General features: G+C 51.8%; 3 protein-coding genes across 4 annotated transcripts; 1 reads left to right on the forward strand and 2 right to left on the reverse strand.

Annotated features, from left to right (window-relative positions):
* Positions 1-4,916: 4,916 nt before the first annotated feature.
* TMEM35A (transmembrane protein 35A) lies at positions 4,917-9,245 on the reverse strand. The gene is made up of 2 exons (XM_069867673.1): positions 9,065-9,245; positions 4,917-6,157 (listed from the first exon to the last, which is right to left on the reverse strand). Exons 1-2 carry the CDS (start codon positions 9,182-9,184, stop codon positions 5,771-5,773), a joined length of 507 nt encoding a protein of 168 aa, XP_069723774.1. The 5' UTR covers positions 9,185-9,245; the 3' UTR covers positions 4,917-5,770.
* Positions 9,246-11,069: 1,824 nt separating this feature from the next.
* Positions 11,070-19,937, reverse strand: TRMT2B (tRNA methyltransferase 2 homolog B). 2 transcript variants are annotated; one of them, XM_069867400.1, is made up of 12 exons: positions 18,890-19,634; positions 17,877-17,931; positions 17,266-17,385; positions 16,759-16,858; positions 15,578-15,648; positions 15,000-15,146; positions 14,760-14,854; positions 13,687-13,901; positions 13,506-13,607; positions 13,205-13,324; positions 12,108-12,207; positions 11,070-11,325 (listed from the first exon to the last, which is right to left on the reverse strand). In XM_069867400.1, exons 1-12 carry the CDS (start codon positions 19,066-19,068, stop codon positions 11,199-11,201), a joined length of 1,431 nt encoding a protein of 476 aa, XP_069723501.1. In that variant the 5' UTR covers positions 19,069-19,634; the 3' UTR covers positions 11,070-11,198. The 2 variants fall into 2 exon arrangements, with proteins under 2 accessions (XP_069723501.1, XP_069723502.1); XM_069867401.1 differs by lacking the exons at positions 15,578-15,648; positions 16,759-16,858 and having other exon boundaries at positions 18,890-19,937.
* A 328-nt stretch (positions 19,938-20,265) lies between these two features.
* LOC138726017 (40-kDa huntingtin-associated protein-like) lies at positions 20,266-22,888 on the forward strand. The gene has a single exon (XM_069867373.1). It carries the CDS (start codon positions 20,279-20,281, stop codon positions 21,323-21,325), a length of 1,047 nt encoding a protein of 348 aa, XP_069723474.1. The 5' UTR covers positions 20,266-20,278; the 3' UTR covers positions 21,326-22,888.
* Positions 22,889-23,924: the final 1,036 nt, after the last annotated feature.

Below are 23,924 nucleotides of genomic sequence, written 5' to 3' on the forward strand. Positions count from 1 at the left end.
AAAAATCACACAAAAATTTAAAAAATAGCTGATAAGATTTAGTATAGTGGTCTGATCCAAAGCTTAACATAAAAGTAAAGTAGCAAAACACAGTAAACAGTAAATAATTTTCTTCTGAGCTTATATTGGTATATACAACACAAGTATAGAAACTGATCAGATACAAAATAAACGCATTATCAGTTTCATTACTTGTGTTGTGTACGCCAATGTAATCAGTCAACAGGTCATGACTTCCCGCAAAGTAACATTTTAAAGGATCACAAGAATACATTGTCATCTTATTTTACAAAAACTAGATTCTTCTGCCACCTAGGTAGAAATCTAGCAGCTAGGATTGAAAAATAGAGGAAATGTTGGTAAACTTCCAAGTGAAGCACAAGAGCTACCAACCCTGCAGAACTACCCATCTCTGGGTGAAATACAGCCAGGAAAAGTAAAATTTTTCTCCTCAATATGCCAAGGAGATCAACCTTTTATCCACAAAATGTGAAATTTTGCCACAATTTCCTGGATTTTTTGCATATGTATGCATGCCCCCGGATTGCTAGAATGTATCTTTTGCTTCCCAGTTTTCCTGACACAATAAACAAGAATAATTTTCAATTCATCATCGGTCTTCAGCCCTCGCTTCCTTAAGAAGTTAGAATCACCCCCATTTTCCCATAGGTTTGTTTATCATCAACCTCCCTGCGTAGCATCCCCAGAATAAAGCCCTGGCCAGCAGTGTCAGGACCCCCTCTGACCTCACGCAGGTTGACAGGATCCATACACTCATGTTGAAAAATGGCTCTCCTGACCTCAGCTGCGATGCACCCCTGGTGCAACTGAAAGGCAACACCAAGCACATCACAACTTCTACAGAGATGCTCTGTATGACAGTGATCAACAATCATAGAACGGGTCAGGCTGGAAGGGACCTTAAAGCCCACCCAGTTCCACACCCCTGCTATGGGCAGGGACACCTCCCACAGACCAGGCTGCTCAAGGTCTCATCCAACCTGGCCTTGAACAATTCCAGGAAGGGGGCAGCCACAACTTCTCTGGGCAAATTTGAATAGCGGAGCGATTGCAAACATCACAACAATGGAGATGCTTCAAAATGGTGATGATTCCACGGCAACCATAGACTGACAAGACCCAGACTGATATGTAAAGCTGCAGAAAACCCCAAGAGCTCTGGAACCCTGCTTGTTGCCTCTGGCACGGTCCCAGCAGGCGGCAAGAGGCTCAGGAAGCAGATAGATCTGACAGGTCTCAGCTACCACACTCAGGGACATAACAGCAGCTTTCACACAGATACCTTAGCGCCTGCTTTACACAGCTTTGTTATTTTCTCTTATTTTTGTCTTACAGGAATTCTACCAGAGAGGTTTGGTGGGGAAGGGGTTGCCATCAGCCCTGGGAACAGAGCAGACAGGCCGGGATGCCTGCTTTACTCGCAGTGACCCCTTCAGCACTAAGCCCTCAGTGGAGGCACGGGGCACAGCACCCTTCTCTTTACCTGCCCTTCCCCCTTCTCCCCTTTCCCTCTTCCCTCCTTTCTCACAGAATGACTAGATTGGAAAAGACCTCCAGGATCATCGAGTCCAACCATTCCTATCAATCACTAACCCATGTCCCTCAGCACCTCGTCCACCCGGCCCTTAAACATCTCCAGGGAAGGTGACTCAACCCCCTCCCTGGGCAGCCTCTGCCAGTGCCCAATGACCCTTTCTGTGAAAATTTTTTTCCTCATGTTCAGCCTAAATCTCCCCTGGGCAGAGCTTGAGGCCATTCCCTCTTGTCCTGTCCCCTGTCACTTGGGAGAAGAGCCCAGCTCCCTCCTCTCCACAACCTCCTTTCAGGTAGTTGTAGAGAGCAATGAGGTCTCCCCTCAGCCTCCTCTTCTCCAGGCTAAACACCCCCAGCTCTCTCAGCCGCTCCTCGTAAGACTTCACCTTCCCTCCTTTTTCACCCTCACCTTCCTCTCCTCCCCTCAGTCCTGTCCCGTTCCTCGTTACCTGCCTCCAGCACCGACTCCAGCTCCAACCGCTGCGCATTTCAAACCCCCGCGCCCCTCCCGCGCATGCGCGCTGAGCGCCGCGCAGCCCCCGGGCCTCTCCTCCCCGCCCTCTGCGCATGCGCACAGGCTCGCGCGGCCCGCGGGCGCAGCCACCACGGCTCCTTCCGCGCATGCTCGCCGGCACCGCACCTCCTCTTGCGCATGCGCACCAGGCGCAGCCCGGCCCAGAGAGAGCCCCGCCTGTCGCGCATGCGTAGTGCCGCCCCGAGGCCGCGCAGCCCCGGCGCTTCCGCCCCGCCTCCAGCCGCTTCCGCGCGGCGGGGGATGCGGGGGGGGGGGCGGGGCCGGCGGGAGCGGTGACGGAACCGTAGAATGATTTGGGTTGGGAAGGAGTTCAAGGCCCATCCGGTTGCTTCCCTCCCGCAGCCCAGGCTGCTCGAGGCCCGTCCAGCCTGGCCCTCGACAGGGATGGGTCAGCCGCGGCTTCTCCGGGCAGCCTGGGCCAGGGCCTCACCACCCTCTGTGTGAAGAATTTCTTCCTAATGTCTAATCTAAATCTTCCCCCCTCCAATTTAAAGCCATTCCCCCTCATCCTGTCTTCGTGCCCTTGTAAAGTCCCTCCTCACCTTTCCTGTACTTCCTCCCCAGCCTTCAGGTACTGGAAGCTGCTCTGAGGGTGCCCCAGAGCCTTTTCCAGGCTGAACAACCCCAACGATCAGCCTGTCCTCTTACAGGAGGTGCTCCGTTCCTATAATGATCTTCGTAGCCTGCTCTGGACCCGTTCCAACAGTTCCGTATCCTTCTTATTTTGGGGATTCCAGAACTGGACACAGGAGTCCAGGTGAGGTCTTTTCCCAGGTGGGCAGCGGTGCCAGGCAGCCCGTGCAGGGCGGTCGTTAGGCCAGGCCACAGGCAGCTCTGCTGTGACAAACCCCTGCTGCATCTGGGAGAGGACAGAGCTAGAAGGGGCCTATAAGATGGGGGGGAAACGTTTTAGCAGGGCCTGTTGTGATAGGACAAGGGGTAATGGTTTTAAAATAAAAGAAGTTTAGACTAGTTATTAGGCTGAAATTCTTCACGTTGAGGGTGGTGAAACACTTGCACAGGTTGCCCAGAGAGGTGGCAGATGCCCCTTGCCTGGAAACATTCAAGGTCAGGTTGGACAGGGCTTGGAGCAATCTGATCCAGTTGAAGATGTCCCTGCTTACTACAGAAGAGTTGGACTGGATGACCTGTAAAGGTCCCTTCCAACCCAAACCATTCTATGATTCTATGGGGCTGATGGGAATTAAATCACAGGCTTGGAGATAAAAAGAAGAAAGAAAAGCGTGGGAGAGCTATTAATGATAGGAATGGTAAATTAGCATTGTCATCTTACAAAAGGACTAAATCCATTCCTGGCGCCTTATCAACTCTAGAGATGACTGGGGGGCCTCCAAAAATAGTTTGCTCATGCTGGGGGCAATGATGGAGGTCAACCTAATAAGAGATACACACAGAATTCTTCTTACTGGGCTCCGAGGGGAGTCTTGGCTTCCTCTGTGATTTAAAAATACATAGCCACCTCTGCCAATCATGGATAATAGATCATAGAATGGTTTGGATTAGAAGGGACCATGAAAGTCATCCAGTCCAGCCCCCCTACAGTAAGCAGGGACATCTTTGACTCAATCAGGCTCCTCAAAACCCCATCCAACCTAACCTTGAATGTTTCCAGAGATAGGTAATTCATTTCTCAGAACTCACGCACACTCTGAAGTTTTTTCAGGGATAAGCTTTGCTACGTGGAATATTTTACATTTATTATTATGACATCCATACAGGTTTCAGTGAAGACCATTACAAAAGACAAACACGAACACTTGTTTCCAAAAGTTTACTGAGTTGGATTCACACACAAGGGGCAGCTGAGCAAAAGGCTGCAGCAACTTAGTTGTGAGTATTTTGTGTAGGAACACACACCACCACGTGGTTTTGAGTTGGTGGTATTTTTATTTGGGTTTGGATTAAAAAGTCATTAATACCTCCAGTCAGGGTGTGGTACATGAACTGTCTTTAGGGAAGTAAAGCAAATTCTATATACCTTCAGGATGACCTTGGGGTAGTCTGTAAAGACAAGAGATTGTCTAACAGAGGTGGCCTCTTGGTAGTTCCCTGTGTTCAGGGTGCACATCTGATAATTAGGCACTTTTTGGGGCTCTCAGAGGAGGACTTTTCAGCATATATATACACTTGGGACTGCACCTATTTCAGCAGTGAACATAATGTAAGAAGAAAATTGGATATACTGCACATGAATATCCATCATTTGTTTCTGTAGAGAGAAAATACATTTTACTGGAGTTTTAAAGTCTTTTCTCACTGCCACGTTGTACTGATGCAGAAATTCATTTGAGACGAATTTCTGTTTCACAAAAATATTCAAACACCTCTTTTAAATGCCTGTGGTTGTTAATATATAGCCCAGCAGGGTTCAGATGGCTTCCATCCTGCATCACTTCGTCTTTCTCTGACATTCCCCTGATACCATGCTGCCAACGTGAAGTGCAGTGTTTGCGCACAGGAAAAATATTTTCAGATCCTTCTCTCAAGAAAGAAATTTGTTTCTGTCAAGACATTTTTTCTCCAAATTTCAAAAAGTTTATTTTCATGAATAATTAAGAAAATAAGGAAAGCGTGAAAACAGACAAACATCAAGAAAAACAAACTCAGAGGTAACATGTGCTTCTTCTGATACTCTGTAAGATTTCAGACACAATACACAAGGATTCAGGCTCTGGTGAGAGGACTTCCCCCAGCTCACCAAAGCCATATGCAGGATGAACGGTGAGGTACATGGACACATTCAGACCCTCATCTATCAGCAATAACTGACAAGTCTATACAGTTTCAATAGATACAGAAAAAGGGATTATTTTTTTTTCTTGCAAGGAAACAGGGAGCATGATGCTATTTGCCAACAGCAGACAGGTGTTTTGGAGTTCTTGGGCAGTTCTGCTCTCCATCCCCTCACAAGGGATCCTTACTCTCTGCCAAGAGGGGTAAGGAGGTGCCATTGCCTCAGTTTTAGAGCCTCTGCAAAGTGTGGAAATCCAGGAAGATGTAAATAGTTAAATCCCATGATTTCCCTGGATAGCCAGTCCAAAGTAAGGACTGGGCACAGAGGCAGCAAAGGACAAAGGATCCCTCCCTCGAACACAACAAACAGCACTTTTATGCTCAGTAGGGTCCTTTCCCCCCTGGACTATGGAAAAGGAAATGTATATTTGTGGATGGGGCTGCACAAGCCAGCACAGGGACACTGGTTATGTTCTGCCCAGCCGCTGTTGCTGAGACTGCCATGTAGCAGAATTGCATCCAGGCTGGATTTCAGCTGCCACGGGGCTTGGGGCTGATACTCCGGGACTAATCTCCCCACTACAGCAGTGCTGAATTTGCATGACTGCCTGCCCAAGCCTTTGCCTGTCCTCTTAGGGTGGTTTTGCAGCTCCTACTGAGGCCAGCACTACTCCAACCAGGCTGCTAACTGCCTCCAAGCTGTCCTGCTGAAAGCTAGCTTGTATTTATCTACATGACAGGGCACCAGCAAAAGCAAGACTACAGTTTAGACATACCACGTGTCTCTCAGACCCCAAGTGCAACTTTATTTAGACAGACAAAAAATATAAATAGGTAAATTAAAAAAAAAACCAAACAACCAACAAATGTTGTGGGTGATTTTGGAGAGAGCTGCCTCGAGGGTCCGTATTTCTCATACGCACTCAACTAGGATACCTTCATTTTGCCTTTCTCGGGAGCTGCTTCATGGATGAGTGGCTGCTCATCCCCATTCACTGACAGGATCCTCTTTTCAGGTGGTTGCTCTTCAGGCTGGCGGGCAATCAGCAGACGACAGGTAAGCAGGATCCCAAAGACTAGGGCATGGGCGTAACGCTTGAGTGGATCCCCCACTAGCTGGTGGAAAAAGAGCACAGCCAGCACGAGGAGAAGCAGGAGAAAGTTGGCCACGTCTTTGGGGCGACCAGGCACCAGTGTCATGACGATGCCACACGCCACTTCTAGGGCACCAATGCTCTTGCGGAGAAGAATGGAGCTGACTCCCATCTTCTTTAGCATGGGGAGGGCCCGCACGTAGCTTTTGTATGCTCGTTTCTGCAATCAAACAGTAATAGCCAAGAACACCATAATGTGAGAAAGTAAGGGCAAAGCTGACTTCCACTGGAACAGACTGACATCCAGTATGACCTAAAGATCACTTCAGGTACGCTTCTGGCACAATATCCAATCTATACCCCTAAAGCTTCTGTTAGAGGAATATTAACACCATCAACCTGCAATTCCCCCTTTATAAGGTGTTGTCTCCTCACTGGAAAACAGTTCCGCAGCCTCGCACCCATCTTTGGAGCTAGGACCTGGCCCGATGTACCTTCTCCTGAAATCCAAAATCATGACTGCTAGAATTAGCAATGCAGAACCATGTTGTTGAAAAGCAGTACCTCTCTCTAAGGACAACTTGTCCTTTATAATCAACACACCTAGTCCCTGCAAAGCCAAGGCACAGCAAGTGAAAACACAAGTCTCTTTCTGCCTCAAAGCAACTTAGAATATCCCTGTGTTTATGGGCAATACAATCCTAGCATGGGACTGTACAGCAGAGCTGAGATTCACCAACCTTACATATGCTTACATACCTTTATGATCCTTTCTTTCCTCAGATGACAGCAAAATTGGATATCCTTTGCTCCCTGGTTTATGCTGGATTTAGAAGCAGTTTAAGTTGCAAGACTCAGGCTCCTTATATGGTTGCCTCATTGTTTCAGGGAAGAAACAACCTCTGTCCTTATACACGCTCCAGTTCTTGAGTTGGAGCATTAGGTGCTTGTGGGCTTATTGTTTGTCGGTTTGTTTTTTTTTCAGTCAACTATTTCCTTCTTTTATAGATTTTAATAAAGCTCCTAGTTACTGGAGACACTGAAATTATTTCCACTTACACTTGAGTGTTCTACCCCTGCAGCTATTTTTGCCACTGTGTTCTCTGCTTTCTGATCAGGGAGAGGTAAATGGAAGCCAAATCTCAGGTACAGAGTTGTTCAGCTCTCACAGGCGCTAATCAGATTGTAGATTTACTTCCATGTGATTTAGGAAACTGGCACCACAGGCACACACAGATTCCCCACTTCTCTGAAAATCTTGCTTCTTCCTTCTAGGAGGAGCCGACACTTCACATGTGGTTAAAAAACATGCAGTGCTGTTATTTTTGCTACTAAATAACTGAAGATCTTACAGCACATTTAAGTGTATGCATTCTAAGGATGCATTTTAAACCTCTCCTCAGTGCAGAGTGTTTTTAAATACTTGTGAGAAACACAGCTTTATAAAGGAACATCCTATCAGCGTGTCCTAGAGTACTCTGGTATTTTAATACACAAACTAGTGTGCCTGGGTTTTGCTGAATGAAAACCTGAAAGTTTGGTATTTGGTAGGTAAAGGGAGTTTCTCAGTTTGCTTGGGGCGAGAAGCCATACGTATTGATTGGCAAGATCAGGTTTTTCACTAACCCATCCCCATTACATGACAGACCACCCGGGTGTGCAGCACAGCACACGCAGGAAGCCAAATGAGCCATGACCGTGTTACAATATGGGCTATTAGGAATAACCATGCGCTGTAATATCCGAGTGCCTTTGCTTTCTCTTCGTAAAAACAGATCATTCCTACCTGTAGGCCTGACTCATAGTAAAGCAGAGAGGGACAGAGAAGCAAAATACTTCACAGAGCAGGGATTTTGCAATGCTTGTAATATCTCAGTGCTTTTTTCTATCCCTTACGTAGCAGAAGCTGAAGAGCTTTGTTTCATGGGCGTTTTATCTCGGTCTCTTACTCCTGAGCTACTTCTCGGCAATTCATCTCTGTGAGATCCTTGTGCTGCAGACACACTGCGATTCTGATGCTATTTGAGAGCTAAGGAAAAGCAGCTGGGCAGGTGGAGCAAAGGGAGAGAACAGAATGTGCTGGAAACTTCCAGCAGTATTTTTTTTTTTGGTGCACAAAAATTATACCAACAGTTTTCAGCCGCTGCAATAAATATAAGGGGGGGGGGGAGGCGAGGAGGGGATGACGGCAAGAGAATAAACAAACATAACCAAGGGAGCCAAAGGTGGCAGGCAGTCCCTGGCCTGCCGGCAGCTGTCAGAGCTCTGCAGCAGGGTTGGTCCTGGGCAGAGAGGAGCAAAACCAGCTGAGAACCACACACAGACTGTTCCTTCCTTTCCTCACCCCGTTCCCGCTAGGCAAGAGGAGGAGAGGCTCACTTCCCACACTTTAGAGAATAATAAGGTGACTATTAATAATACCTGCTTCTGCCGGCTAAGAACCTCAAAGCGTTTCACAGTCATGAATTAATCCCTGCGCGAGTCTGGTGAGGTCGGGACAGGCATTATCCTTGCTTTAAAGCACAGAATTTTGAGGATGATTGTCTGGCTGCCAAAGCAGGCATTTGCTTTTCCTTCCCCCAGCCCAGGGGCAGGTGTTCTCCCAGGAATCAGCTCTACCTGCCTGCTACGGCTGGCGCTTCTTCAGACCTCGCTTTTCAGAAACCCTTGTGTCCCCATCTTTTTGCGGGCACCGGTGCCGCCCCAGCCTCCTCACCTTCCCATCCCTATCCACATGGGATTTATCCACGGATGGGCTCAGGGTAAGGGCTGCCAGGACATCCTCAGCATTCTGCGTTACCTGCATCCCTCAAATAAGAAGACAGATAAGCTTCTTCCCTTCTCTCCGCTGGAACAGGCTGCCCAGGGAGGGGGTTGAGTCCCCTTCCCTGGAGGGCTTTAAGGGATGGGTGGACGAGGTGCTGAGGGACATGGGTTAGTGATTGATGGGAATGGTTGGACTCGGTGATCCGGTGGGTCTTTTCCAGCCTGGTGATTCTATGATTCTGTGATTCTACGATTCCCATCGCTCAGGGCTCCGGAGCTCTTCCCTTCTGCGGATCCCGCTGCCAACACCGCTCCTGCTGCAGAGGTTGTGGGGAGGAGAGAGCGTCTTTGCTGTACTCACCATCTCGTTGTAGGCGTCTCTGCTGAGCCGGGGGGTCAGCTTGATCGTCCCCATGAAGACGAAGAAGAGCCCCAGGGCCACCGAGAGGGCGACGATGGTGACGGTCCTGGGGGATGCCATGCCGGGAACCGGCCTAACGCGGCCTCCTCGCTCTGGCTGCCGGCCCGGGGGGGAGGTAGCCAGTCACCATCGAAGGAGAGACGGGAATAAAGCTGCAGGGGCGGCGGGGATGGAGCGGGAGGGATGCGGCCTCCGCCGCGCCGGGTCCTAGCGCCCGCCCGCCCCGCCCCGCGCGCTCCCTGCGCGCTTCGCAAATCACAGAATCACAGAATCACCGGGTTGGAAGAGACCCACCGGATCACCGAGTCCAACCGTTCCCATCAAACACTAAACCGTGTCCCTCAGCGCCTCATCCACTGGGCCTTTAAACCCCTCCAGGGAAGGTGACTCAACCCCCTCCCTGGGCAGCCTCTGCCAGTGCCCAATGACCCTTTCTGTGAAGAATTTTTTCCTAATGTCCAGCTTAAATCTCCCCTGGTGGAGCTTGAGGCCATTCCCTCTCGTCCTGTCCCCTGTCACTTGGGAGAAGAGGCCAGCTCCCTCCTCTCTACAACCTCCTTTCAGGTAGTTGTAGAGAGCAATGAGGTCTCCCCTCAGCCTCCTTTTCTCCAGGCTAAACACCCCCAGCTCTCTCAGCCGCTCCTCGTAAGGCCTGTTCTCCAGCCCCTTCACCAGCCTCGTTGCTCTTCTCTGGACTCGCTCCAGACAAGCTCCAGTTCCACAAATGACACATGCAAAGCTGTTATGGAGCTGCTTGTCGGGCTGCAGGGTGGCAGCCAAACACCTTTGCGGGGTTGTTCGTTAGCGGGAAAACAAAAACACGTTAGCAGAGGGTGCAGGAGTCTCCTGCGGCCCATAGTCTCTTGTACTGAGCTTCAACACGCACAGCAAACAACATAGTGCCTAATACATGTACCACAGAAAAGCAAAAGGAAAGATGTCTTGTCCCTGTGGCTCTCCTGGAACCTGATGCTCAAAAGGGACAATGAGGCCACTTGTGCCACCCTTCCCCAAGGCAGGAGAAACCTGTCCTCTATGCTCAGCTCTCCAAAAGCTAGTGGAAAGGCTTCCTGATCCTCTGCTCCTTCCTGATTTAAAGTCATTATCTACCCCCTCTAATTGCAACAGATTTCCTTTTGAGAAAGCATAGTCAGGCCAAGCAAAAATCCATTCAGATCTCGCAGCAAGAAGCCAAGGTACAATTATTCAAAACAGAACTGCTAGAAAACCACATCCCTCACTGTAAAGTGAAAACAAGAGGCTGTAACAGCATGCAGAAATCTTACATTCCTGGGATAGTAGAAGAGTGATACAACCTATTCCCATCAGGAATCTCCCATCACTTCCCTTTCTAGTGGTATAATAAGTCTTGAGTCCCAAACCCACGTATTTTAAGCCCTTATGGCTTGAGAACTGGTGGTTGTTGTTATTATTCCAAGCTCAAGGTTCCTTAGGACTGGAGGTAAAAGTCTGAAAAACACAGACGGCGCTGTCTGTTTCCTTGGGAGTTTATCAGCCTTGATTCACCCAAATCAGATAAGAAACTACTCTGTCAGAGGAAAGAGTCAATTTTAACACCCTGGGTGTAGAAATGTGTCCTAATACTGGTCTAGCCTAGATGACCAGGATAAACCAAAAGGTAACTTCAATACAACATAAAAGCAAGTTCACTGTCAACTTGAAAAACACCTGAAATATCATAGAAGCAAGCAGAGAACTAATAGCATGGCAGTATTAGAAAATACAGTGGATTTTAGTGCTTTGTATTTGCATGTTGATGGTGAAAACCCACAATACCAGGGAGACAGTATTTTCCAGGCTGCTTTAACCAACAGCCCAAGAATAGGTTTGCAGGGGAGGGAAGGGTAATGAGATGCTACAGAGAGCCTTTTCACCCAAGAAATCCAAGTGTGTTCTTAGAGCAGTGTAGTTGGACAACCCAAAGTAAGAGAAAAAGCAAAATTCTTTATTGTTATACAGCTTTCAAGAAAATAAGTTAAAATCCCAGCTACACTGGCTCCAGTCTTCAGGACAGCAGGCATCTGCTTCCCAGGCTCTCAGAGCTGCCTCCTTGTCAGCGGGTGAACAGCAGGACCAGCTCACAATGAAGGGTATGAGGGAACATATCAAAGGGCATGGCTAACATGGGGGCAAATGGCTCTCCTGCCAGCTTCTTCCCTGGGTTGGGTGGGCAGCACAGCCTGTGGAAAGCAAAGAGAGCATCCTTTAGACCAGCAGCAGAAGCCTTCCCAGCATTATCAGCAGCACCGTGGCACAGACAATGCTCTAAGGAGGTTTATGTGTTTGGCTAACATCCCTCAGAGTCTGCAGCTGACACTGGGTGAGGGCTGGGACCATCCACACTAAATCCCAAACCAGCTCTGAAAACCTCACAGACAAGCTGAAGAGCCAGTGGCAGGTTTAAAGCTCCCTTTCTCACAAGCCATCCCAGCTGGGAGATACTTAATACCTTTAGGAAATAAGCCTCAGTTTTGCACTACCTCCATGTGTGACCTGCAGGCAGATTTGTCCCAGATCAAGACTTCACTGTGTGCTTAACCATAGGCAGGTGACTAATCCCCTTGGCTTCACTGGCTGGGGGCCAGTCTTCCTCCAATAAACTCACTGGACTCTGTATCCCACATCCAGATGTGCTGTTTTGTTGGGAAATGATGTGTAATGCCATTATAGCCTGTTTGCATTGTTTTCTATTTCTTACTGGTGCACTAAAGCATATTGCTGGATCATAAGCCCCAAAGAATACCAACCACCTTATACTAGTGAGTGCAGCTTGCAGGTAAACCTAAAGTACCACAGAAGCATAAATCGCTTCTGACCATGCAGTGCCTAGTCCTAGATCACACCTGCAGGGCTCAGTGAAATTCAGTTGCAACAAAAACCTTCCTAAGCCAAGGTCAGATTGTCTGGACAGAATAGGGTCTGTCACTCAGGTCAGTAGAAAAGAAGAGAGGAGGCTGCTCACTCAAGAAAGTTCCTCATAGCTTCACCCTCTGGCTTGCAGGAGATGTAGAGGAGCCTTCGGATGGACTTGCAGTTTCGGATCGCTCGCACAACCCTGTAATCTGCAAAGAAAAGACACTGTGCTTTTACAGTGATGCATCACCACCAAGAGCTCTCCAGAATGGGTGATGGCACAGCAGTTATCACAGAACTGCATTGAACTGGTGAAAACACAGGGAAAAAGTAATATACACTTTTTGCCATGTCCTGTCTCAGATGCAGGCTCTTAGGAGGCCAGCGGTGCAACCCACGCTGCTAACAGCTCAGGCGATTTGGCAGAGAAGAGCAGCAGGAGAATCCCTCTGCTTCCCAGGGGGATGAAGCATCAGAGGAAAAATGTTACTTAATTGAACAGAGGCACATAAAACCTTCCATACATGGTTGTGAGACTGCGTCTGGGCACCAGCACCAGTTTAGGACTTCCCAGTACATACTGGAGCAAGTCCATTGGAGACAGTTAGAGGGCTGGGGCATGGCATGTTCAAGGAGGGTGTGAGGGCTGGGGTCGTTCACCCTGGGAAAGAGAAGGTAGGCAGGGATCTACTTGATGTCCTCCAGAGCCTCATGGGGGATTACAAAAATGGAGCCAGAATCTTCTCAGAGAAGCACAAGAAGATGAATGTCAATAGATGCACTGAAGCAAGGGGAAATGATGATTAAATATATTAGGAAAAAAAATTTCAAGACAGGGTATCCACCCCTGAGCACATTCAAATCTCAGCTGGGCTTTATAGCCCTGTGCAGCCTTATGCAGCTTTGAAGTTGGCCTTGCTTTAGTTTGGAGACTGCACCACAGAGCCTCAGAGGCTCCTTCTCTCCTAAATAATTCTGTGAGCCTATGAAAAATGGGAAAAAAAATATTAGAGCTGTCTGTTCCAAAAAGAAAACATGATAATGATACTGAAAAAAGCAGACTCTGAGATTTTAGCTGCTGTCAGCAAGAAGGTGAGAAACTAAAGACAAAGTGAGCAGAGGGTCTGGAGCTAGTGTAACGGGTCTCACAGAACTTGTTCAAAATTCTCTTTTTTCAAGATGAAAATAAATAACATATTCTCTTACGGAGCCCAGCTCGAGATGGGTTCACCACAGCAACAAGAGGTTGAGAATCCTCCCACGATGACAGGAGTTGTGGTAACACGGCCTCTGCCTTTCCACTGTGAAACTCACAGTTTGAAATTCCTGTGAAACAAGAAGAAACCGCATGAACTGAGCGGAGTCAGTCTCACCAGACCTTAGACATAACACAAAGCACCGCCCTTTGCTGCGTGGAGGTAACCTGTTAGCATCACTCCGCTCACTTCTGCCTCCGATTTTTCAGCAGTTAGCTTGCAACTTTCTGCCACAGCAAGCTTGAACTCACCATTGAACGCTGCATTCCACCTGGCGTCCTCTACTGCTTTCTCCACCACCTCAATACCAATAATCTTGGACACTTGGTGAGCCAGAGAGAGACCAATTGTGCCTGGAAACAAGGGATACAAAAATATCCCATACAGCCCTGCTGAAGAAACAAGCCTTTGGATAGTGGGGCCACTGCTCACCTGTTCCACAGCAGATGTCGAGGAGGACGGTGTCCCCACCAGCCTGACCCAGCTCCCTGACCGCCTGGTACAGAACTTCTGCTCCACCTGTGTTTACTTGGAAAAAGGCATCCGGAGAGATGCGAAACTTCAGGCCGAGTATTTCTTCAAAGATGTGCGGTTCTCCGTGAAGGAGCTGGAAGGGGGACTGCTCGTGGGAGCAGCGTGTCATGGTGCTAGCAGAGCACACAAAAAACCAGCTGTTAGAAGGCAGCAGAAATGCAGCTGACTTCCATTTCCACTCCCAGGGTGCAGAGGAGGATGGTTTTTCCCCCTACCAACTTTTATTTCACGTGAGCCTTTCAAGAGGATCAAGGAACTGTGATTCTTTGTAAGAGAACTGTAACTTGCACAGCCTAGAATTCTTTAAAAGGATGAGAAGGACTTTGCAGAAGGCTGCGGGCCTAGGCTCTATTCCCTAGTTTTGCTGCTAATGCAATTTACTGTTACGGGAAAGTAATTGTAGGTTTTTTCCTTTAGTTTCCCAGGCTCAGAACTCCCGCGAGGTGGAGCCATAGAGTTTTCAATTATTGCAAGTCTGGAAAAATACAAGATGTGGCCATCTTAAAACCATGTCTGCAAGAGGCATCCAAACATCTGTCATTCTCTCCAAGAACTCCCTGAACTGGTAGAATTTGAACGTAATCAGAGCAGGAGAAGAAAAAGGACATGGCTTTATTTCCAGTCTTTCTCTATATCATAGAATCATAGAATCACCAGGTTGGAAAAGACCCACTGGATCACTGAGTCCAACCATTCCTATCAAATACTAAACCATGTCCCTCAGTTCCTCGTCCACCCGTCACTTAAACCCCTCCAGGGAAGGTGACTCAACCACCTTCCCGGGCAGCCTCTGCCAGTGCCCAGTGACCCTTTCCATGAAAATTTTTTTGCTAATGTTCAGCCTGAACCTCCCCTGGCAGAGCGGGAGGCCTTTCCCTCTCGTCCTGTCCCCTGTCACTTGGGAGAAGAGGCCAGCTCCCTCCTCTCCACAACCTCCTTTCAGGTAGTTGTAGAGATATCAAGACACATACCTCTCTTGGAAGTAAAGTGAAGTCAAGGCACAAACTGCTCCAGGTCCACACGTGAAGAACTCCTTAAGCAATGCTTTCTGAGTAGCCAGTTCCTCCTATCAAGAGCAAGAAAGGAAGAGCTGGATGGTTGGGTAACCTGATTAGACACCTCTCTCCCCCCAGTGACACAGCCAGTGAGCTCAGGTCAGCCAGACACCCTGATGTGCCTCCTGCCAGGAGCCTTGTGCTGCATGCACTCACCTGGCCCAGCTCCTGGGGGTGGAAGGTGACGATAGCCATGGTGTGGCCACGGCTGGTGGTGCGTACCACGAGCTCCCGCCAGTGTCCGCCTTCATGGAAGAGGAGACAGGAGTCCAGGGGTGAGCAACGGATGAACTCCTCGTAGCACTGAGCAGAGGGGAAACAGCACTTGTAGGGCAGTGAAGAACCTGGTCTTAGCATAATTCTGTGCACCCCAAGTGGGTGGCCCTTCCAGCAGTATCATCCATTTTTTCTGTTTGATTTCCTTTTCCAAGTTCTTGGAAGACAAGGCATTTTAATAATTTCCATTTGCAATTCTTGTGTGTTTTAATAGATTGGCAGGAATTCATTGCTACTTGATTGATTTTGTTCTTTGAGACAGCTTAGAGGCTGCAACATTAACATACCAATATAAATTTCAAACCAATATATATTCATCAACCAGCATCAGGCCTGAAACTTTTCAGAAGATAGAAATGGAAGTGAAAACTCTGTGTAAATAAAATTCCAATGTTCTCCCAAATACCAGCTATGGCAGTCCCTCTATTCCAGACTAGGGACAGACATGACTTATTTACCTGGGCTACTTGTTTGTGTTTCAGGGGTATGTTCTCCACGTGGTTGGCTTTCACGCAGACAATATTTTTTGCTGGAGAGAGAGACAGACAGGTATTTAATTGTTTTGTTCAGGGCACGTAAACGACTGTAGCATCTGACAGGATAAACTGTGGAAAGGCATTTCCCTCGAATTCTCCCATTGTTTCTAAAAAAAAGAAGAAAAAAATGGTGTCTAAGTGCCCCAGTAAATCCTGTAACATTCTGGGTACGCACAGTCTGCAGGACCTGCCAGAATTCCCTTTGCCAGTGATTACTGTCACTGACTTCCACAAAGGAGCTTTTTGAATCTCTTCTAGCAGCTCCCAAAGGAGCCACTACCCTCTTGAAATAAGAAAGCCAGAGCAGAAAAGGCTGGTTTTCTAATGGGAGAATAACAGTGTGGGTCTACAGCAGCACAGTAGTTTATGTTGCCTGGAAGACAGCATTCCCACTTCAGCTTACATGCTAAACTTCTGCTGTCAGAGGTAAAATGCATCCATGGCATTATTTTCCAATGAGAAAAGTACAGAGCAACCACCCCAGTGCCTCTTGCTATGGGTGCTGAGAAGCAGAACCTAGTATCGACGGTGTGAGCCAGTTCACCGCCGAGCAGCTTGCCAGGAGCACACAGCTCACATCTTCATTGCACCAACACAAACTGCCTCACACATTCCAAATCATAGAATCACTAGGTTGGAAAGGAGCCACTGGATCAACGAGTCCAACCATTCCCATCAATCACTAAACCATGTCCCTCAGCACCTCATCCACCCATCTTTTAAACACCTCCAGGGAAGGTGAATGCTTCAACATTGCTCTGCTACCTATGAACGTGGTCCACCACCCCCCATGCCCTCCCTGCTCAGCACAGGCTCCTGGAGCACACCAAAACCACAGGAACAGCAGAATTAAGAATAACAAAGCTAAATCCTGGAAGAGTTGCTACCACAGCTTTTGTCCTTACTGCTGTATTTAGCAGATTAGAAGCTGGTGTTTCTTAAGAAGGTCTTGAGCTGAAGTTCTCAAATTGTTGCCCTGGACTCAGCAGTGTTTCTGTTGGCATCTCCCAGCACTCAGGCTTCTCAGGCTGAGGCTGTCACAGCAGAGTCCCAGCCCACCCCATGCCAGCAGTTTTCTACCCAGCTCCTTGTCGTGTGCTGACCTCTGCCAGTTCCCACGTACAACCCCACAGTTTTGGGGTTCCCGTCCGGTCCTCGGTTCACTGAGAAAGTAGATTTGTTTCGGTAGCCATTAATGACGGGCTGATGGAGAAAAGAAGGAGATGTAAAGCCTTGGATCAATAGAAAAACTAATGGAGGAAAGTCCAATCCCACTCTGGTTGTTCTGTTGGTGACACGAGACGATACACGTGAATGTCCAAAATGTGGAAACAGAACTTTTGCATGAGACCCACAGTTCTTCTCCACAAGAAGAAGAAATGGCTGTGACAGAATGGTGGCAGGTATATGAGGGAAAGCTTGGGCACGAAAGTTTCCTGATCTCTGGGTTTGTGTCACTGCAGCAGTCACAGGCTGCAAAGCAGAAGCTAGCAGGGACTGCCACAGACATGTTCTCTGCCACCAAGTAATCCCCACCATGAGACTCTTTGGGAGTCGAGAAGGGGGCTGTGAGTGGCTCAGAGGGGACAGCGTTCCCATGGGATACTCACTGAAGGGACTACAGGCCGGAGAGGACAGCAGAGTCCACCAGGTTTCTGCACATCTACGCCCAGCTCCTCAAGACGAGATGTCAGCATCTGCAAAATCTTCCTCTGGCTTTCATATTTTACCTGCAGAGGAGTCCTAAGCCAGAAATGCTCTCACAGGACCACACAATGGTGGGCAGCTCTTCATCACCCACCTCTGGGAAGGCCAACAGGAGGGAATACTGCAAGGGGGATGTAGCCCCAGAGGAATTCTGCCTTTCTCTCCACTGTGGCTGCTTGGGGCAACATGGAGAGAGAGAAATCCTGCATCCATGGTCCCCAAGCACTGGCATGGAGCGCTTGGTCCATCCCGAAGCCCCAGTGAGCCAGCCGTCCTACATTGGACAGGATCTCTGTGCGAGTGCCCATCCTCTGTGCTGCTGGTGGTCACACCACCCACAGGGACCCTCCCAGCTCTATCCTTCACGGTTACTGAAGAATTAAAGCAGCAGTAAATGAGGTCTGAAGAGTTTACAGCACTAAGCAACTAAGATGCTATAGGCGGTTGCTAAAGGGCAGGAGGAGGTACTGTTGGGGCAACACAACAGAGAGAAGTCCAAGTAAGTACATCTTACCTGAAGCTGCTCTTGATAAGAAAGTCTCCACAGTGGAGTCACTGCATTTGCTAGCCTGAAAAGCACATATTAGCACCCAGAGCTACTCACCTCATGGTACTTACAGCATAAGATCCCTGCCAGCTGCTTCATGACCAGGACCACTCTGGTATAGGCTCTGCACCAGCAATGGCTGTGAACATCCAAACTCCTTTTTCATGGTACCTTCCTAGTGCTGAATACTTGTGGCTGGAAGAGCAACCCAGGAACCACTACAACCAGCTCTCCAGAGGACAGGCTGAGCCTTTGGTAGGTTGACTAGTGATGCCTGCGTGTCCTGAGTAACCCAGGTATCTTTCTGATCCCCCTCGAGAGGATCTCCAGCCACTACTACATCTTTCTTGCTAATGCCGTGCTAGATTAAATCCACCATGGTGTAATGCACAGTTTGTGTGTTGACGGCCAGGAATTTTAGGCTGCCCCCTCTCCCTGACCCAGCCACTCACACAGCAACTGTTTAGGGCTGAACCTCAGCACTTGCTGCTACTCTGACCTGAGGCCAGGAAAGCAAGAACAAAACACGTGAAATCTGATTTTAAAAAAACCCAGAAAAGACAGAGTAAGGAGTGAGGTGGATCTGATCCAAACCATCATAACTATCCATCAAGTACTGACTCACTAAGCCCATGGAGAACCCCACCCCACAGGGGGATAAGTGGCTGATACTGCTTACTGGGGTTTTTGGAGCTGCCTCCAAAGCACCCAGTGCCAACTACTTTCAGGCACAGAACTGGAAATCAAATGGACTATTCTCTTTTGCTTGCCAGCATGGCAACTGCTCCATTTCTGAAGCTTTCCTTTTCAACACTTATATTTGTCTTTTCCATTATTCCTGCCCACAGGCCAAGCTCTAGGGAAGCCAGCTGAGCCCTGGCTCTTCTGTACCTACCAGGGAAATGCCAAAGCCACTACTTTAACCACCTCATGCGCACGGTGCTTTGCTAGAGTGTTTGGTAATGCTGGAAGATCTGTACCTCTCCTCCCAGGAGGAACCTGGCAGGCTGCCGCCCTCTCTGACCTTTTCCTTCTCCTTCCAATTTGCTGCTAACTTCTCCTTCAGCGCACTGTGGTCCCAGCCAGACAGGCTGCTCAGGAGAGCACTCGAAGGGCGAGGGTGCCGGTGCAGTAGCCTCAACGCACAGGAGAGAGCCATGGTGGGAAAAAAGAGGGGCTGCACCCCTGCAAGCAGCGCAGCGAGTCCACCGTCAGCCTCCCAGAGAGCAGCACATCAGCTAGGCACCTAGAGACAGCTCAAGAAGAACAGCACGCTGGTCGCCAGCTCTGCTCCAGGAGGTAAAACACCACGTTTGAAAATGCCTATAGCCACCTGGCCCGGTGGGTGCTGCTTGACTTTGCTTGGAGACACCGGCTGGTGCCTGCGGCGCTGGGAGAGGAGCGCGGTGGAACCAACAGCGAACAGCGGAGCGTCCTTCCTTGGCCGTGGAGCGAACAAACAGCGGACAAACGTCCTTCCTTGGCCACAGGTGACAGGATGCCAGCAGCCAGCAGGCTGGGACTCGCTTTGCGGTGCCCGCTGCCAGCCCAGCGTGCCCTGGGCTCTGACGATGCTTTCGTAGCGCAGCTCTGCTCTCGCGTGATGACAAGCTCGCTCCTTCCGCTCGCGGCCAATGGCCTTCCCAAGGCTTTGGGCTTCCTGTGGTGGGATAAGCTGTGTTTCCACAGGCAGCCCAGGGCCGGATCCCCCCACTCCACGGGTGCCTCTGCTCGGTGGTGAGCCCCACCGCGCTCTGGGGGCTCATGCCTTACCTCCTGGTGCAGGCTAATGAAAAACCAGAAGAAAACGAGCACCAGGAATGTTTCTGGAATGAGTATGAGATTTGCTTAAGAAATAAGAAAGATAAGACAGAAGGGATTACTCAGAAAAGAAGAAACAGGGTGGCACCGGCAACATGAAGCCACCAAGCAAGGACATTAACAATATAAGCACAAGGGATCAAATAAACTGACTAACGAAGCTAGAAATTTTGGTGAATTATCAGAAAGCCCCGAGTGCTGCAGAGATGTGGGAAAGAGAGGTGGGAGCTGCAGGAGGAAAGAGCCCCAGCATCCCAGCCCGGGCAGGGAGCGAGGGGAGAGCTCTGGGGCGGAGGCTTCGGTCCCCGCGTCGCTGCTCCAGCGACACCAGAGGCCGTTACGTTACGTAAAGCGGAGTCACTGATTGGCCGCTTCCGCCGTTGGCCACGCCCCCGCGCCGCCGGCGCTCACTGATTGGCCAATTCCGCCATTGACTCCGCCCTCAAGCCGACCGCGCTCACTGATTGGTCAACTCCCCAGACTGGCCCCGCCCGCGGCCCCCCCGGCCACGTGACCCGCAGCGGTCCGCGCTCGGCCCGGTCCCCGCGATGCTGTCGGGCGCGGGCGGCTCCGGGCCCGGCCCCGGCGGGGCGGGCGGCTCCGGGCCGGGACTCGGCGGCGGCGGAGGCGGCGACGGCGGAGACTTCCTATCGCGGTACCGGCTGGTGTCGGCCAAGCTGCGGCGGCGGTTCCTGCGGAAGCCGAACGTGGCGGAGGCGGCGGAGCAGTTCGCGGCGCTGGCGCGGGAGCTGCGCGCCCAGGAGAGCCTGCCCTACGCGGCCTGGTGCCAGCTGGCCGTGGCGCGCTGCGCCCAGAGCCTGTTCCACGGCCCCGCCGAGGCGGCGGCGCTGGCCGAGGCGGCGCGGCTGTTCCTGCGGCAGGAGCGGGACCTGCGGCAGCGGCTGGCGCTGCGCGGCGGCTTCGGCGAACACGCGGCGGCGGCGCAGAGCTGCGGCGCCTTCGCCGCCCGCCTGCACCTGGAGCGGGGGCAGCCGGCGCCGGCGGCCGGGCCGTGCCTGGAGCTGGCGGCGGCGCTGCGGGACACCGGCCGCCCGGCCCGTGCCGCCGCGCCCCTGCAGCGGGCGGCGGAGCTGCTGGCGGCGGCGCGGCTGCCGGTGGAGTCGCTGCGCTGCCTGGCCGAGCGCGCCTCCTGCCTGCTGCTCGGCCGCGACTACGCGGGGGCGCTGGCGGCGCTGACGCGGGCGCAGGCGCTGGCGGGGGCCGGGGCGGCGGGGGGCGCCTGCCCGGAGCTGCTGGCGCGCTGCGAGGTGTCGCGGGTGCTGCTGCTGCTGCTGCTGCAGCCGCCGCCGGCCAAGCTGCCCCCCGAGCACGCCCGCACGCTGGAGCGGTACTGCTGGGGCGCGGGCGGCGCGGGGCCGGGGCCCGGGGGCGGCGCGGGGGGGGCGGCGGCGGGGCCGCTGCCGCCGGAGCTCTTCCTGCTGCTGCAGTCGGCGGTGCTGGCGTGCCAGGAGAAGGACGCGCGGGCGCTGCGGGCGCTGCAGGCCGAGCTGTGGCCGCTGCTGGGCGCCGAGCAGAACCACCTGCTGCACCTGGTGCTGCAGGAGACGCTGGCGCCCGCCGGGCAGGGGCTCTGAGCGCTCGGCGAGGCGGGGGGGGGCTCCGCGTCCGTCCCCGCCTGACGCCGGGGCCGCTCTGAGGGGTCCGGGGCGGCGGGCGGGGGCGGCGGAGCCGGTCGAGGTCTCCGGGAGCGGACGTCGTTTCTCCTGGGGCTGCGCAGAGCCGAGATGCGTCGCACCCTCCCGCGAGCCGCGGGCCTTGCTGCGCGGGGAGGGCTTGGGGTCAGGCACTGAGGCCTCTCGCCCCTCGTGGGGGGCTCACCCCGAGGCCTCTCGCCCCTCGTGGGGGGCTCACCCCGAGGCCTCTCGCCCCTCGTGGGGGGCTCACCCCGAGGCCTCTTCCCCCTCGCGGGGGGCTCCCCGAGGCCTCTTCCCCCTCGCGGGGGGCTCCCCGAGGCCTCTTCCCCCTCGCAGGGGGCTCCCCGAGGCCTCTCGCCCTCACAGGGGCCACTGAGGCCTCTCCCTCACAGGACACCGAGGGCACCGGCCAAGTCCTCCCAGACACCGGGGATCTTGCTCTCGGTGCTCAGCCACGAGGGTCGCCCGCGCTGGGACCTGGGGACGATGCGGAGAGCTGCTGTCTCCTGGAGGACCGAGCGCTCCCCTACCATCGCGCTCTAGGCCAGGCAGAGATGGTTCTGCCCTGCCCAGAGCGTCAGGCACTTCGGCGCTGGGTCCTGGTCGGATCGGCTGCGGTTTGGGGACACTTCCCAATGTGGCTTCTCCCAGGCTGGCTGGAGAGCCCCAGCGTGCAGCCTCCCTGAGCCAGAGACGGGCACCAGTCTTGGGAAAAGCCATCAGCCAATAAGCAACGGGCAGCAGCGCGTGGAGGAGAGCGCCCGGGCAGGGAGCAGAAGCTTGTTGGAGGGGAAGAGCCCTGCCTGGAGCAGGGCAGCCTTCAGCCTGAGAGGGCCGAATCTGCCACCCTCGGCCCTTCCCAGTTACCTTCCTCAGCTCCAAGGCAACCACATCTCTGACGAGCCCCGTGCTGCACAAGGAATGCTGGCTGCGGTCTCTGGACGCGGGCGCAGAGGAGCGTCGCAGGCACGGCAGAGGGCTGAGCGAGCGAGAGTGCTGGAAAGGGGCCGTGGGCAGGCGGGCTCCTGCTGCCAAAGGCCCTGAGCAGCTGTTGTCACTGCGAGCCTGTTGTGCTGTTTGTGATGCTGCTTCTACAGAACTTGCTTAAGCATTTGCAGCTGAATTTGCTGGAGCCTGAGGCCGCCAGCTGTGGACTTTCATCCAGATGTGCCCAACTTTTCCCTGTTTCTGCAAAGAAGGCCCCAGATCTGTTCTGAGCTGGGAGATGAGGAAGCAAGGAAGGCTGCTTCCATTGGCAGCTGACGCAGCAACCTCGGAGAGAAGCCGGCCTCGAGACAACAAAGGGACCCGCTGAGGAATGGGGAAACCCCAGACCTTACTATTGCTGCTGGTCGGAGCTGTTGTGTTAAGGGGTGGGGAGTTTAGATCGTGAGGCTACAAGTGCCCAGGGATTTCTGCGTTCAGGGTTCCTCTCTGGAGGCACCCACCTCGAGCTGTTCTGTGTGTTGGGTAAATAAACTGATTGACTTGGTGGATTGGCAACTTGACTCAACTGTATTGCAAGCAAAACCAGAGTGGGTTTGGGCTTTCCTCCAGTAGTTTTTGTTTTAATCCACTGCTTTGTTTTATCTTATTTTCTCCCTGTGCTGCTGTGTGGGTGGCTGGGTCAGGGTGAGGGGGCAGCCTGTAATTCATGGCCCTCGACACACCAACTGTGCATTTCACCAGAGTGGATTTAATCTAGCACAGCATTAGCAAGAAAGATGTAGTAGTGGCTGGAGATGCGGGTGGGGAGATGGTGTGGGATGGAGGCACTGGGTGATGAGAGAAGCACCTTGCGCTTTTAGTGGAAAACTCGTGGGAGGCAGGACCGTTCACTGTTCTGGTGATACTGAAAGTGGCGGCAAATAAGCTCTCTAAGACTCTGTTTTGGAGTTTTAGAAAGCACCTTTATCAGGCCTGAGTGACACGAAGCAGCGATCTCCATCAAGGTGTGCAGCCAGAGCAGAGCTGGGACAGAACAAATTTCCCACTCGCATGCATATGGATGAAATTTCCCAGAAATCTTATGCACATTCTATTAGTTTTCTAATTTTAATGTTGTTATGAACTTCCCAACAGTCCAAACTCTTGCTGATTTGGAGCTTTGGCACTGGCTCTGACCTTGCATTTGGGATGGGGAGAGGCTGCAAACAGGGGAGTGCGGGGGAGGCACCTGTTCAGCTCAGATCACACTGAGCACGAGGCGTTATCAGCTCCAAACACGAGCAGCGCCTGGAGAAACACTGAGAGGAAACGTGCTGTCAGAGGGACGGGCTGTGGAACTTTCAAAAAAATACAATTGCATAGATGAAACCTAACTCTGCTTTATTGAAGGCCAATGGCATCTTGGCTTGTATCAGAAACGGCGTGACCAGCAGGGCCAGGGAGGTTCTTCTCCCTCTGTACTCGGCACTGGTGAGGCCGCTCCTCGAATCCTGTGTTCAGTTCTGGGCCCCTCACCACAAGAAGGATGTTGAGGCTCTGGAGCGACTCCAGAGAAGAGCAACAAAGCTGGTGAGGGGGCTGGAGAGCAGGT

This window comes from Phaenicophaeus curvirostris, chromosome 13, assembly GCF_032191515.1.
Source record: "Phaenicophaeus curvirostris isolate KB17595 chromosome 13, BPBGC_Pcur_1.0, whole genome shotgun sequence".
Lineage (NCBI taxonomy): Eukaryota > Metazoa > Chordata > Aves > Cuculiformes > Cuculidae > Phaenicophaeus > Phaenicophaeus curvirostris.

Excerpts from the sequence above, each read along its gene's own strand:
- TMEM35A (XM_069867673.1), bottom strand. The coding sequence starts at position 9,184 with ATGGCATCCCCCAGGACCGTCACCATCGTCGCCCTCTCGGTGGCCCTG. Across the intron at positions 6,158-9,064 it reads GAGACGCCTACAACGAGATG|AAACGAGCATACAAAAGCTA; the intron begins GTGAGTACAGCA and ends GTTTGATTGCAG.
- TRMT2B (XM_069867400.1), bottom strand. The coding sequence starts at position 19,068 with ATGGCTCTCTCCTGTGCGTTGAGGCTACTGCACCGGCACCCTCGCCCT. Across the intron at positions 15,649-16,758 it reads GTACGTGGGAACTGGCAGAG|CAAAAAATATTGTCTGCGTG; the intron begins GTCAGCACACGA and ends CTCTCTCTCCAG. Across the intron at positions 13,608-13,686 it reads CGACATCTGCTGTGGAACAG|GCACAATTGGTCTCTCTCTG; the intron begins GTGAGCAGTGGC and ends CCTTGTTTCCAG.
- LOC138726017 (XM_069867373.1), top strand. The coding sequence starts at position 20,279 with ATGCTGTCGGGCGCGGGCGGCTCCGGGCCCGGCCCCGGCGGGGCGGGC.